The 13678-nt window shown below is 34.8% G+C and overlaps 1 protein-coding gene across 1 annotated transcript in view; it reads left to right on the top strand.

Annotated features, from left to right (window-relative positions):
• The first annotated feature begins 189 nt into the window (after positions 1-189).
• The window catches only part of COBL (cordon-bleu WH2 repeat protein), a 74820-nt gene continuing 61331 nt past the window's right edge, over positions 190-13678 (top strand). Inside the window, exons 1-5 of the mRNA XM_032235891.1 lie at positions 190-260; positions 5097-5300; positions 8609-8822; positions 10254-10482; positions 13095-13139. Coding sequence (XP_032091782.1) covers positions 190-260; positions 5097-5300; positions 8609-8822; positions 10254-10482; positions 13095-13139 — 763 coding nt within the window. The remainder of the gene's footprint in view (positions 261-5096; positions 5301-8608; positions 8823-10253; positions 10483-13094; positions 13140-13678) is intronic.

Here is a 13678-nt window from a genome sequence, read left to right as displayed (position 1 = left end):
TGGGGGGGGGGGCTCTCACATGAACCCTGTCTGATAATCCAATTCCAAGGTCCGTTTGGACCAGACATCTCCCCACCCCCAGAGGGGAGCAAAGAAGACAGCATCTCATCAGACTATGGGGAGGCAACAGAACCCTCACAGGTCGGAGTTTTGTCTTTTGAATCAGAGTTGGGGTGACAGCCTATAAATATGGCTGACAAGATGCTGAACTACTTGTCAAAGCAAAAGGAACAGGAGGGTTCGGAAGAGATGAAAGGCCAGTAAGATAATTTATGTAACCCACATCCATAAATCAAACCTGCAAAAGGCAAAGAAATCTTAGGAACATAAATAATATTGATGGTCAGATCGGAACTTTTCCAGAAAGGAAGGAAGGAAGGAAGGAAGGAAGGAAGGAAGGAAGGAAGGAAGGAAGGAAGGAAGGAAGGAAGGGAAAATGGAGGGTTAAAACACCAGCACCCCCAAAATTTATTTACTCAAAATAATTTTGGACAGAAAGGAGAAAGCAGAGAAATGACAAACCCACTCAAATATAAACTTTAAACTTGGTTTTGGATTTGAAAAGAAACCAAACACTTTCAAAGATTTATTCTGTTTGAATTTCTTCCATTGATAAACCTTAACTCCCCCCCCCTCTTACTGATAACTGATAACCTAACTTTGACTGTGCGGGAAGTTTTAATTAACCAACTGCCATAAATCAGAACTGAAAGTAGGAGGCAAAAGAAGAATACCCGAATCTAGCGGATTGCAAGTCTGTTTCAAGTAATATATTATGAGCAGCTATAAGAGACCGGACCCGGTAAGGGAATGAATAGCAACAGAATAATAACGGAATTCAAACTTGTTTTGCTTTGTTTTGCTTTCTTCTTCTTTATTTTTTTTCCACTTGGCAAAAGAGAAAGATGGCCCCAGCTTCTCTTCCATTTTGAATTTAAGGTGTGAAATAAGTTTGAAATAAGATTTGTATAACTAATTGCAATTTTGGATCTGGATATTACGGTAGAACGAAAGACTAAGGTGGTCACCTTCGTTTTTCCCCACAGCAATTGAAGCAGATAAATGTAAGGTGGAACAGAACTCTGAAATAAGAACTGCATAACTGTATAATTAACTGTAACTTTGGAACTGGACATTATGGAAAACTGGGAATTTGAATAACTGTGAAATTTAAAAAAAAATACGCATATAAAACAGTAAAATCAAGCCTAATTAGAATTTTGAATCCATAGAAGCAGATAGCTATAGAAGAACTCAAAGAGGAAGGGGAGCGAGACATTGAAGGGGGGAGGGAAATAAAAAGCAGACAAAAAACTTCTTTGCTCCCGGCAATAGTATAGAGAAAATTGTGAAAAGGGGAGGTGTCCCAAGAAAAGGGAAAAGAAAGCTGACGAAAGTGGTCTTGGAGGCTGTTAGTGGCATAAGGAAAATTGAAACAGGAGGTTATGCCCCAACAAAGAGGAATATAAACTATTCTTTTGGTCACTTGGGGAAATTTGAAGGGAGTGGATGTGTCAAAATAAAGAAAAGGGAGAAGACAGGAACAGAGAAATGGGACAAAAGACTTACCAGGAAAAAATCAGATAATTAGAAACTACTATATGGGAAAATATAAAGTTAAGATAAGGGCTTTATTCCTAAATATGATAATAAAATGGAGTTGCTAACTGGTTGAACAAGATAATGGAAAGATAACTAAATAAAAGTTAAAATATATGGAATATGGATAAATATGAAACTGATATGGGGAGCTTGTAAAGCAGAGGTTTGTGATTTACCTATTTGGCATGATAATTAAATTAAGTTGTGAATTGAGTGAATATGACAATAGAAGGACAACTAAGCATGGGTCAAAATCTATGAAACATGGACATATATAGAACCTTTAAGATAGTGAACAAAGTGAGATGTTTACCGCCTGTTACTCCGTATAATACATTAAGGGAAGTGCAATCAACACTGAATAACAAAGATTGTCATCTAGAGATAATTAAGGGTAATTTAATCCAAGGTATAGAAGAATGGAGAGGGAACGTGAAATATACCTACAATGGGAAACTATTTTGATAAAAAGACAGAATCACAAATTGGGGGCAAGTAAGGGTATATAATTATATAAAGATAATGATGAGAATAGCTGGGAATTGTAACCAGGTCTACTGCTCGACCAAAATTAGGTTGGGGTGGGGAGTTAAAAGCACAATGACTATATATGTATACTTTTCTGTTATACCACTTTTTTCTATTAAAAAGGAGGAGAAAAATTAACTATGTATATTGAAAAAAAATATAAATACCATCAACATAAAAGGGAGCTTGCTCAGAAGCTGAAATACACCAAGTAAATGAGATGAATAGTGGGAAGTAGAGGAAAAAGGTAAGGGAAGGAGGGAAATGAGGAGTGGTAAGGGGAGGGAGAGAAGGAGAGAGGAAGTTGAGAAGAGAAGAATGACAGAGGAAAGAAAGGAGGTAGGGAGGGGGAGGAGAGAGGGAGACAAAAGTGATGGACAAAGTACAAATAGGGTGTATGGAGAGTAGAAGAGCTAATAATTGGTTTTTGGGAGTTGGTAAGATGAATTGATATAAACATTTAATAATACAATATGATGTTGGTTATGTAATAGTATACATGTAAATTATATGTTATGAAAATGGAAAAATAAAAAAACTTTAATTAAAAAAGACTTGCATATTTAGTTTTGCATATAGCCTTACAATACTGTGAAGTGTTAGTACTACTTTATAATGCCTTGGTAAGAAAACACCTGGAATAGTGTATCTAGTTTTTGTTGCTACATTATAAAAAAGATGTTGAGATTAGGAAAATCCTGGAGAAGATAATCAGTAACAAATCTGCAAACACCTAGAAGCAAGTCAAGTTATAACCAGAAGCCAACTTGGGTTTGTCAAAAACAAATCTTATTTCATTTTTTGACAAAGTGACTAAAGTAGTGAACCAGCAAATTGCTGTGGACATAGTATACTTGGATCTCAATAAAACATTCGACAAAGTAGATCACAATCTACATACTTCTTAAGAAGCTTGAAAAATATGGGATAGACTGCATTACCACGAGATAGATTTGTAACTGGTTTCCAAACCACACTCCACATGTAGTCTTTAGTGAAACTACATCTACATGGAAGTAAGGAAGTAGGGGGATATCCCCCAAGATTCTGTTTTAGACCTAGTATTCTTCAATTTCTCATAAACTATCTAGAGGAAATAGAAGGGGAACTCATCAAATTTGCAGATAACATCAAGCCAGCAGAACTGGCCAATATCCCAGAAGTTAGCTTAAGATCCAGATGTATCTCGACTGACTCAAACACTGTTCCCTATCTAACAAAATGAAATTCAATGTAGAGGAAACTAAGATTCTATATTTAGGCAAGAAAAACCAAATGTACAGGTACAGATTAGGTGAAACTGCTGAATACCAGTAATGTGAGAAGAATATTGGAGTTCTAGTGGACAGTCACTTAAATATGAGCCAGCAGTATGTGACAACATAAAAAAAACCCTAATATAATCCTACGCTGTTTGCTGTTACATCAGTGACTACTTCTTGGATAATCAAATACATTATCGTTCTAAATGACTCTTTTAGTCTGAAGCTTGCTTGCATGCTTGCTTGGTTTATTGCACTGCTCACTAATACTTCTTGAATGGAATGCAATTCCAGAAAATTATGGTCTGCTACGAGATGTAGCAGGAAAATCATTATGGGAGGAAAATGATTGTGGGGGGGAAAGGAATCGTGATAGAATTCATCCTCTCTGGAAAAAAAATGAGTTTGATGAGTTTAAAGATATAAAGACTTGTATAGGAACTTTGTGACAAAAGCTGAGATTGGTTATCTTGTTAATTATGTTATTTCAGAAGCAAATTAATCTACTTTATTTGGATAAAACCCTCACCAGCAGGTTGAGAGTGGCATGTGATGAATAGTTGCAAGATCACAAGAGGAACATGAAAAAAAAAGCCTGCCAGAGGCAGGTTGTAAATTGAGAGTATGAAATTACTCTCAATTTCAGGGAGTATTGCAACTTTTATAAGGCAACCCATATGTAAAAAACTTGGATTTCTATACAAGCTGACAATAGCACTAAGCAATGAATAAAGCCAGCTAGTTTGAAAATAGATCTAGAGTAACTGAAAGGACATCCTATATGTTAAATTCTATTGGCTGGCTTGTATTTTCAAAGTTAATGCAAGTATTCAGGATTCCCTCATTCTCTGTAGAACTATAAAGTTATTGTTTGCATTATTATATTGTGGGCTTTCCCCTTTTGTTTTACCAAAATTGAATACGAGTAGTCCTCACTTAACAAAGGTAATTGGGGCTGGAATTTTTGTTGCTAAGCAACACAGTTAAAAAGTATATTACATGACCATTCCGCTTAGCAATAGAAATTTTGGAATTTCCAGTTGCCATTGTTAAGGGAATTACTATGGGTCATTAAGCAGGATATCATATAATCACCATATGTAATCTCCTACTAGCATCCCCATTGACTTTGCTTGTATGAATCCAGCAAAGATGATTGAGAATTGTAATCACATCAGTGCATAAGATGCTATGATATTGTAACTACAAGGACTAGTCATAACTAGCACTCCTTCAGCACCTTTGTTAGTTTGAATTATGGTTGCTGAACAATTGGTTTAACAGGTTTAACAACCACCTGTAAGAGCCTTTCATCCCAACTGCAAACTCTCATTTTCATAAACAGCATTTAGGAACTTCATAACAGAGTTCTCAAAACTGTTTCTTTGCCAAAGTTAACACTATTAAAATTGCTGAAAAATTATCTAAACATTTTATATATATGCACATACATGCACACAATCTAATATCTATTCTTTTTATAGGTATCATATTACAAACCAGTACTAAAAATTTTGGAAGCTGGGGTGTGAGGATTCTGAGACATAAAAAAGACTTCTCATTAATAATAGTTCTGGCCACCAAAGTTTATTTTTAAGTAGCCATGCCAGAACAGGTGACCTTCTCACTTGGAAAGGGGATAGTGTCTTAGGAACATAAATAAGGCAAATCTGGTCACTATTGTCTTTTTTTTTCTTTTTTCAGGCAAAAAATTAAGGGTCGTGCTCCCCAACCACCAAAGCAACCTCCCATTGCTCGTGATGTTAAGGAACATAAAGTAATCCCAACCCTAGGAATGTGGTCAAATCAGAATATCTTAACTGTGAAGGGAAATCTGATTAAAACCACAGTGGAAATTCTGGTAGTTTTTCCAAATGGAGAAGAACAGAAACATACTATACATGGGAGGTAAGATTTTTAATATCTGAAACAAATAATACTGTCCACAACTTTTAAAATACATGATAAAGGTATATGTAATCACACATATGTAACACCTAGAAGCAAACAACCAGTAGCTAACATGGGTTTGTCAAAAACAGATAATTCCAAACAAATCTTATTTCATTCTTCGACAAAATGACCAAATTAGTAGATCAGTAAACTGCTGTGGACATAGAATACACAGATTTCAGTAAAGCATTTGATAAAGTAGACCTCAAATACATCTTGGCAAGCTAGTAAAATGTAGGATAGAGAGCACCACCATCAGGTTCTTTTGTAACTGGCTGACAAACTGCACTCAACCTGTAGTCTTCAATGGAACTACATTCACATGGATGGAAGTAAGCAGTGAGATACACCAAGGTTCCATTTTAGGCCCAGCACTCTTCAATATCTTTATAAATAATCTAGATGAAGGAATTGAAGTGGAATTCATCACATTTGCAGATGATACTAAGCTAATAGGAATAGCCAACAGCCCAGAAGATAAGCTCAAGATCCAAAAAGATCTTGACATAATTAAACAGTAGGCCCTAGCTAACAAAATAAAATTCAGCATAGATAAAAATAAGGCTTTACATTTAGGCAAGAAAAACCAACTGTATAGGTATAGACTACATGAAAATTGGCTTAATCCAGTAACTGCAAGAGAGGTCTGGGAGTCCTAATAGGCAATCACATAAGTACGAGCCAACAGTGTGTGGCAGCAGCCAAAAAAGCAAATATAATCTTAGGTTGCATTATTAGAGGGATAGAATCAAGATCACATTAATTTCTAGTAGCCCTTTACTAAGCCTTAATAAGACCACATTTGGAATACCTCATCCAGTTCTGGTTACCACAATATAAAAAAGATGTTGAGGCTCTGAAAAGAGTGCAAAGAAGAGCAACAAAAATAATTTGGGAGCTGAAGGTTATAACATACAAAGAATGACTACAGGAATTAGATATGTCTAGTTTAATGACAAGAAGGACTATGGGAAGCATCATAGCACTGTTACAATATTTGAGGAGCTCCTACAAAGATGAGGGGTCAAGCTATTTTCAAAGCACCAAAAATGAAGACAAGAAACAATGGTCTTGGAAACTAACCAAGGAGAAAAGCAACTTATAATTAAGGAGAGGTTTTCTAATAGTGAGAGCAATAAACCAATGAAATAGCTTGCCTTCAGAAGTTGGGGGTGCTCTATCACTATTACTACTACTTGTGCCGTATCCATCATCGGGCATTGCCGATCATGTTAGCAATTCTACTTTTATCAACAGCCGTACAAAAAAGTGTTGCTGAATTTTGTCCAAACCAGTTCCTTAGATTTTGATGTTGTTCTTCTGTCTGAACTTCATTTGCCTTCAATCTTTCCCTGGAGAATTAAGTGAAGTATGTCATATTTTTCTGGGTGTCACATCACATTTACAAAATATTCTAACTTTCACTTTTTAATGGTTTTTAAGATTATCCCTTGGCTTTCCCAGGCGGTTTATCACTTCCTCATTTCTGATTTTGTCAATCCAGCTTATAATAATAATTGCCTGTAAATCCACATTTCAAATGCTTCTAGTCTCTTTAAGTGGCTTTCTGTCAGAGACCAACTACTTACTCCGTAGAGCAGGATAGAAAAGATGTAACATCTGACAAGCCTGATTTTCAATCTTAGCCAGTGACTGCAGAAGACCTTTTTCATTTTGAAGGATGTTGTTCGAGCTTTCTCTATCCTTGTTTTTACCTGGGTCATGTTGCAGCTGGAGACTTTCAAAAAGAGACTGGACAATCCTTTGTCTTAAATGATATAGGGTATCATGCTTGAGCAGGCGGTTGGACTACAAAGCCTCTGAGGTCCCTTCCAACTCTTATTATGTTCTGAGTAAATTTGCTGGGGGAATAGATTTTAGATAAGATTCAGAAGGTTCTTGACAGCTGTAAGCATTGAACCCTATCTAACAAGATTCAATGGTGAGAAAAGTAAAGTCCTGCTTTTAGGCAGCAAAAACCAATTGCGCAGCTACATAATAGTCAGTACCTGGCTCTACAGTAGAACCCATTGAGGATTTAAGTGTCCTGTTGAAGGATCTAAGTGTCCATATAGACCTCTGGTTAACTTTGGTTCAGCCGTGAGTTGAAACAGCCAGTGCGGTCCTGAGCTCCATAAACTCAGGTGTTTAGCATCCAGTTCACAAGAAATGATAGTACAGGTCTACACTGCATTAGTAAGGCCACACATTGAATATTATATCCAGTACTAGTCATTACAATGTACAAAGATATTGAGGCTCTAGAAAGAGTGTAAAGAAAAGCAACAAATATGATAAAGGGACTGGAGGCATAATCATATGATTTAGGGAGCTAACAAAGAGAAGGCACTCACTCCCATACTTGAAAGGCTAAAGGAAGAGGGGAATTGATTTATACTGAGGATAGTATAAGAAACAATGAATAGAAGCTTGTCAGAGAAAGATCCAACCTGGAATTAAGGAGAAATTTTCTGACAATGAAAATATTACTCAATGGAAAAGTTGTTTCACAAAGTTGTGCTCCATTACTGGAGTTTTTCAAAAGGGAATTGGATAATTCATCTGGAATGGAATAAGAAGGCAAAGCAATTTACCAGGGCAAGTGGGCATGGGGTTGGACTAGAAGACCTCCAGTGTCTTTTCAAGCTGTATGATTCTATGAGAGAATCATAGAATCAATTATAGAACTGACTTGCAGTAAGTATAAGTAATGTAAAAAGTTGAGGTCATAATTATATTAGTATTTTATTGTGTTGGAAAGAGTTGGAACACATTTTTCTTCTATCCTTTTTTAACCATCCTGCACTCCCCCTATTAAAAAAATATTGTAATTTATGCTATAATGAATTTTTAAAATCAAAAGAAATTTAATTTGATCCCCTATTATATTTCCTGAAGATTTTATTTAGAGAAGCAATAATATTTAATGATAATTGATAAGCCATCTCCTTGGTTAATAAAATGACAATTACTAACTATACTAATAAAAATATTTCCTATTGATTAAGGCCTCCACAACAGTCCCCATTTCTCATGTGCTCTTGGAAAAATTGCCCACTCCTCTGTAAAATGCAGATATATAAAAGATTTTGAACATTTATATTTTCCATGTTTTTAAAGTGTTTTCAAAATAATGACTTGATATATTTTGTTGTGATGTATGTTGTATAGGTATTTATTGTAAAATCTTCAAGAAAAGCCTATAGTTAATCCTAGTTCATAATTGGTCTTTTCATGAATAACCTTCAGCATTTTTTCCCCAGCAAACCTGTGATGGATCTGTTTGTAGAGTTGTGCAGCCAGTACCACTTAAACCCAGCAATTTATACTTTTGAATTGAAGTCTGGGGAGACCCAACAATCTTTGAGTTACAAGCCAAATACTTTGATAGGGACATTAGAGGTACAGAAGATACTTCTAAAATTGAAGGTTCCTGAAGAAAAAAAATTCAAGCGGCCTCCACCAAAGATTCCTGAGGTAAAAGAATTTTCTTATGATGCATTTTCTTGCATTATGGCCAGGAATAGAGAAGGGGACACTGTGTTGGATTATTTTAATATTGCTGATACAATCTTTTAATCCACCGAGTATCACAAGAATAGGCATCATTGGCCAAATTCACAAGGATCAAGTGATTCCACTGTTCCGATTGAATTTACAGTTAGAGGTTCTTTTGAGTAGGCTGTCAAACCTGAAAATGTGGTTGCTTTATGAACTGCATTCAGTTTAATAAATTATCATCTTAAATAATTTGATGTTTTTAAATAAGCAGTATATGAATATTTATTAAAATAAAAAGTGAAAATATGAATTAACTAATTGAAGCATACAAAAAGCTTGTGGCTTGGATATCTAGGTTTGACTTAAAAGTGAGGGAAACTCATTTCAGGAATGAATCATGCAAAATGTGTAGTATAACAGGCATACAGGTAGTCCTCAGTTACTGTTATTGAACAGTCCAATAACTGTTCAAGTTATAATGGCATTGAATAAATGGTGGTTATGAGTCCTCAAAATTCTGGCTGCCTCAGCATCTCCACAGATACATGATCATAATCTGGGTCTTGACAACTAGCTTACATGTAGGACAATTGCAGTATCCCATGGTGATGATTTACAACCTTCCCTGCTGGCTTTCCACAAGCAAAATTAATTACCCTCTGTGCACCCTCCTTTAGGCCCTCTGCACTCACACTGCTCCTCACTGGCCACCTGTACATTCTTGCATACCTCTTTGAGCCCCACTACACTTGTCACTGCCTCTCCTACTACCCACACATTCTTTTCCCTATCTGAGCTTTGCTGCTCTCACACCATTCCTCACTCGTGCAGCTCCTCAAACTTCTTTATGTGTTTCCCAACCACCTGCGCACCCTTCTCAAGCTTCAGTGTGCTTATGCCGTGTCTCACATCCCATTCATATTCGTGCATCCTCCCTAAGCCTCAATGTACTTGTTGTGTGTCTCTCCAATAACTCACACACCTTTCTCAGCCACTTGTACACCCTCTCAGGCCAAATAAATTCTCCATGGTTCTCATTTGCAGGTTTTGAAACTAATTTATGAGGAATAATTTAGGGAATCAGGAGACCTTATAGTGTGCATCCTTGTTTTCTAAGACCACTAAATCTGTTTGGTATTTTTTTAGTAAATGTGATTTCTCTTCAGTTACCTTTCTTTTCATTATTTTTTTGAGTGTTATATATGATTATTGCATATATAACATTATTGATTACTGTTTATTCATATATCTCTGCAGAATGTTATAGTGTTAAAATGAAGGTATAGTGCACATTTATATTTTAGTTTCCTCATCCAGTTTAAATGATCTATTTTAATTCTATTTTAATTCTATTGATGAAGTATTGTGCTTGGACATCTTGGTTGTTTTTTAATTGCTTTCCCCTAGAAAACTGTGAGACTGGTAGTAAATTATCTGAAGACACAAAAGACAGTAGTTCGAGTGAATCCTGAAGTTCCTCTTCAGAATATAATCCCAATCATTTGCGAAAAGTGTGAAGTTAGTCAGGAATGCATTGTTCTCTTAAAAGATAATTTCACTGGAGAAAAACTGGAATTGACAAAGTCATTGAATGACCTAGGGATAAAGGAGCTTTATGTCTGCGACAATACACAAGGTAAATCACGATCTATGTTAAATTATCATAGAAAACCTCTGTAAATATTAATGTGTATAAATGGGGACGTCCACTTTGAGGTGGCTAGTAGATCAGTAGAACTCACTTTGTCTTTCTATACATTGGTTCTTTTTATCCACGTTTAATATTAATTTTAAAGTTTTAATTTTTAATACCCTAAGTTTTTATGTTTTAATCTTGTAATTGTTGTATATATATGGTATTGGAAGCTGCTTAGAGTTGCTTGATAGTCAGATGGGCAGTATACAAATTGAATTAATTAATTAATTAATTAATGATGCAGTTACATACTCTCTTGATCTAATCTCCATGCTATTTAAAAACAACATGAAGTTGCTGGGGCAGATCATCTCTTGGTTCAGGATGCATAATCCTCAGTATGCTAATGACATCCAATTGTATATAATATAACAGAATTTTTATTATGGTCAGTGACTAATCCAGAAAACCTGAACTCAACTTTGTATTGCTAGCTTGAGTTAGAACAGGGATGCTATTGAAGTCCTGTCCTGGTAGATCTGAATGAAATCAAACGAAATCTCAATAAGATAGAGTAGCTAATTGTCCATGATGAATCTTGCTCAGTTTTGTTTCTCTTTATATTTTAATCATATATTTTTAAAGAATAAAGGAAATAGATAAAAAGCCTTATTGGAATTAATCTGGGTAGTTCTTAAAAGAAAGGATAAAACAATACAAAACCAAGTGATCAGCTGCTTTTTTCCCTTCCTGCACACAGGAAGGCTACACTTCTGTAATGAAAGGGCCCTTTTAATATCAACTCTCTAGTACAGTTGAATAAAGCACATTGATACAAGCCATTATAAATGCTCTGTAATGCTTTAGCTTTGCTACATTAGTTAAATAATTAGCTGGGTACTTTTTGATTACAGGAGTTCTTAAATCTGGATATTTGTAAACCAGGCATCTGTCCATATCACTTATTTCAGAAATACTTTTCAATTACACAATTTACTTTTCATATCCCATTGAAATCAGACCGGTGTATATCCTATTCCTAAGTTTCATATAAGATCTTTATTCCATTTAAGCCAGTGGTATGCAAAACTATTAAAATTAATCTTGATGAAAAATAAATTGATTTCAGTATAAAAGAAAAGAAAAGAAGTGAATCAGATTTATATTTCCACTAACATGTTTCTAATATTAAAGCTATATGTAAAATAAGCAGGGAAAATCTTAAAATATATATAAAATATCATTTCTGTATAATTTATAAAGAGTAATTATCCCAATAAATACAAACTTAAGAATCATATACCAGATGAGCAGTGGTTTTGCCTTGGAAGTTTTAATTGCTGCTGCAACATAATATGTGCCAGGGTTTTGCTACATTGACATGTCTTTCAATTTTGTATTATATTGAATTTGTCTTTTTTAGATTCAAGAACTCTTGAAAAAAATGCCAAGGCATTTACATAATTGTAACTTGTTCACTGTAAATTTTAGCTATTTTTCACTTATGATTATCTGATCTGGTTAAAAAAAACAAACTAGTTTTTGTTTTATGATAATTAACAATCTCTCAGTAATCTGCCATAAAATATAGTGAGCAACAAAAACTTTTTGTTGCTTCCAGTGACATAACAGTTACATCATCAAGACACAGAGCACCCATCAAAAGCTTATTAACTAATTTCAAGGTGAAATTTCTTTGTAAGCATTTGAATTGAATTGACATGACGTTACTTAATCACTGAACAAATTGAATCAGCTACATTAATAGGAGCAGCAACAAGCATTTATCTATTCAAATGTCTTCAGGTTTATTCCACAAAGTGTTTAAAATCAATGAAAACTATATATAACCCTTAATAGAAAACAATAGTGCCATATAGGCAGGTACTGCTCAATCTCTGTTAACCTTTATGAAATTTGTTGGAATCCTAACATAACTTGGATCCTTTCCTGCCCTTTATTTGGCCATTTAAGCATTTAACTTCTGAAGTAGTTATTTGGATCTATCATTGATGATGTTCCTACATCCCCTATAAGTACACAAGTATTGGGGATAGGGTAAGAAGGCCAATAGCTGGAAACTGGAACTCGACATTCCCCCAAAATAGAGTAAACTCGGTAAAGTTTTGTTTCTCCTAAAAACTCAGCTCAAATATGTTTCATAGTACTTATTTAACTGAATCAGTAATTAATGGTGTAAAGGCATAATTACCAGAAAGGAGCCTGTTCTTATCTTATGAAATACGACTTTCCCAATAAGATCTGGCCTACCCTGTATTGTCTTTGAAGGAGGGAATGCTTAAGACTTTTACCTCACAAAGAGGCAGGAATCTGACGATATATCTTCTTAGTAGTTGCCTGGTACTCTGGAATAGGTGTCTTTTAAGATATGGAATAGCCCAACCATTTGTTCTTGTCTAAGATGTTTCAGCTCTTATTATTATTCAGTATGTTTAGGCATTGATGGTAGAAAGACTGTCTTTACCTTTTTGGCTGCTAGTGGTGGTATTTTTATAGTAAACCTAGAAAAAAGGCAATATATTAAAATCTTGTATAAGTAAATAAATCAATATATTGCATAATTTCATAGTGTAACTTTCCTGTTGTTGCAGCTCCTCCATCAAAAACTCACTCTGAACCTACTGTGAATTATAGAGGTACTGTAAAATGCATTTGGAGATAAATTTTCCCTTTAGGTTTTGCTTTTGTATGTTTTGATATTAATATTTTTATATTTTCTGTTATCTCTGGAATCATAATGAATTTTAGCAAACAATAAAAAACTTTTTGTTTTGAATTAAAAAAAAGTTTTATTAGCATGAAAGTAAACTGTGTGTCAGCTGTGATCTGTAACATGCATGGTATCATAGTTATTTTTAAGCCTTTAAGACCAAAGCTTTCATTAACTATATAAAATGGGCAATCCACAGCTGTGCATTACCTTTCCCTCCTAGCACTCTGTTGCATCCAAGTCACTTGTGGAAATAATGGAGAGAAATATTCTGGCCTTTATGGGAGCTTTAAGGAGTGAAATAGATGCCTTAACTTCTTTAAAGGTTAAACAGACTTTTCTTGACTAGTTAGGCAAGAAACTGCAAGAATTGACTTCTAAGGACACAAATTCTCAAATATGTTGGCTTATTGTAGAAAACCTAGGAAAGCCATTTGTGAGAATCCAACCAATTGATATGAATTA

This window comes from Thamnophis elegans, chromosome Z (assembly GCF_009769535.1).
Source record: "Thamnophis elegans isolate rThaEle1 chromosome Z, rThaEle1.pri, whole genome shotgun sequence".
NCBI lineage: Eukaryota > Metazoa > Chordata > Lepidosauria > Squamata > Colubridae > Thamnophis > Thamnophis elegans.
The sequence above is the reverse complement of the archived record's forward strand: the minus strand, read 5'-3'. Positions and strand labels throughout refer to the sequence as shown.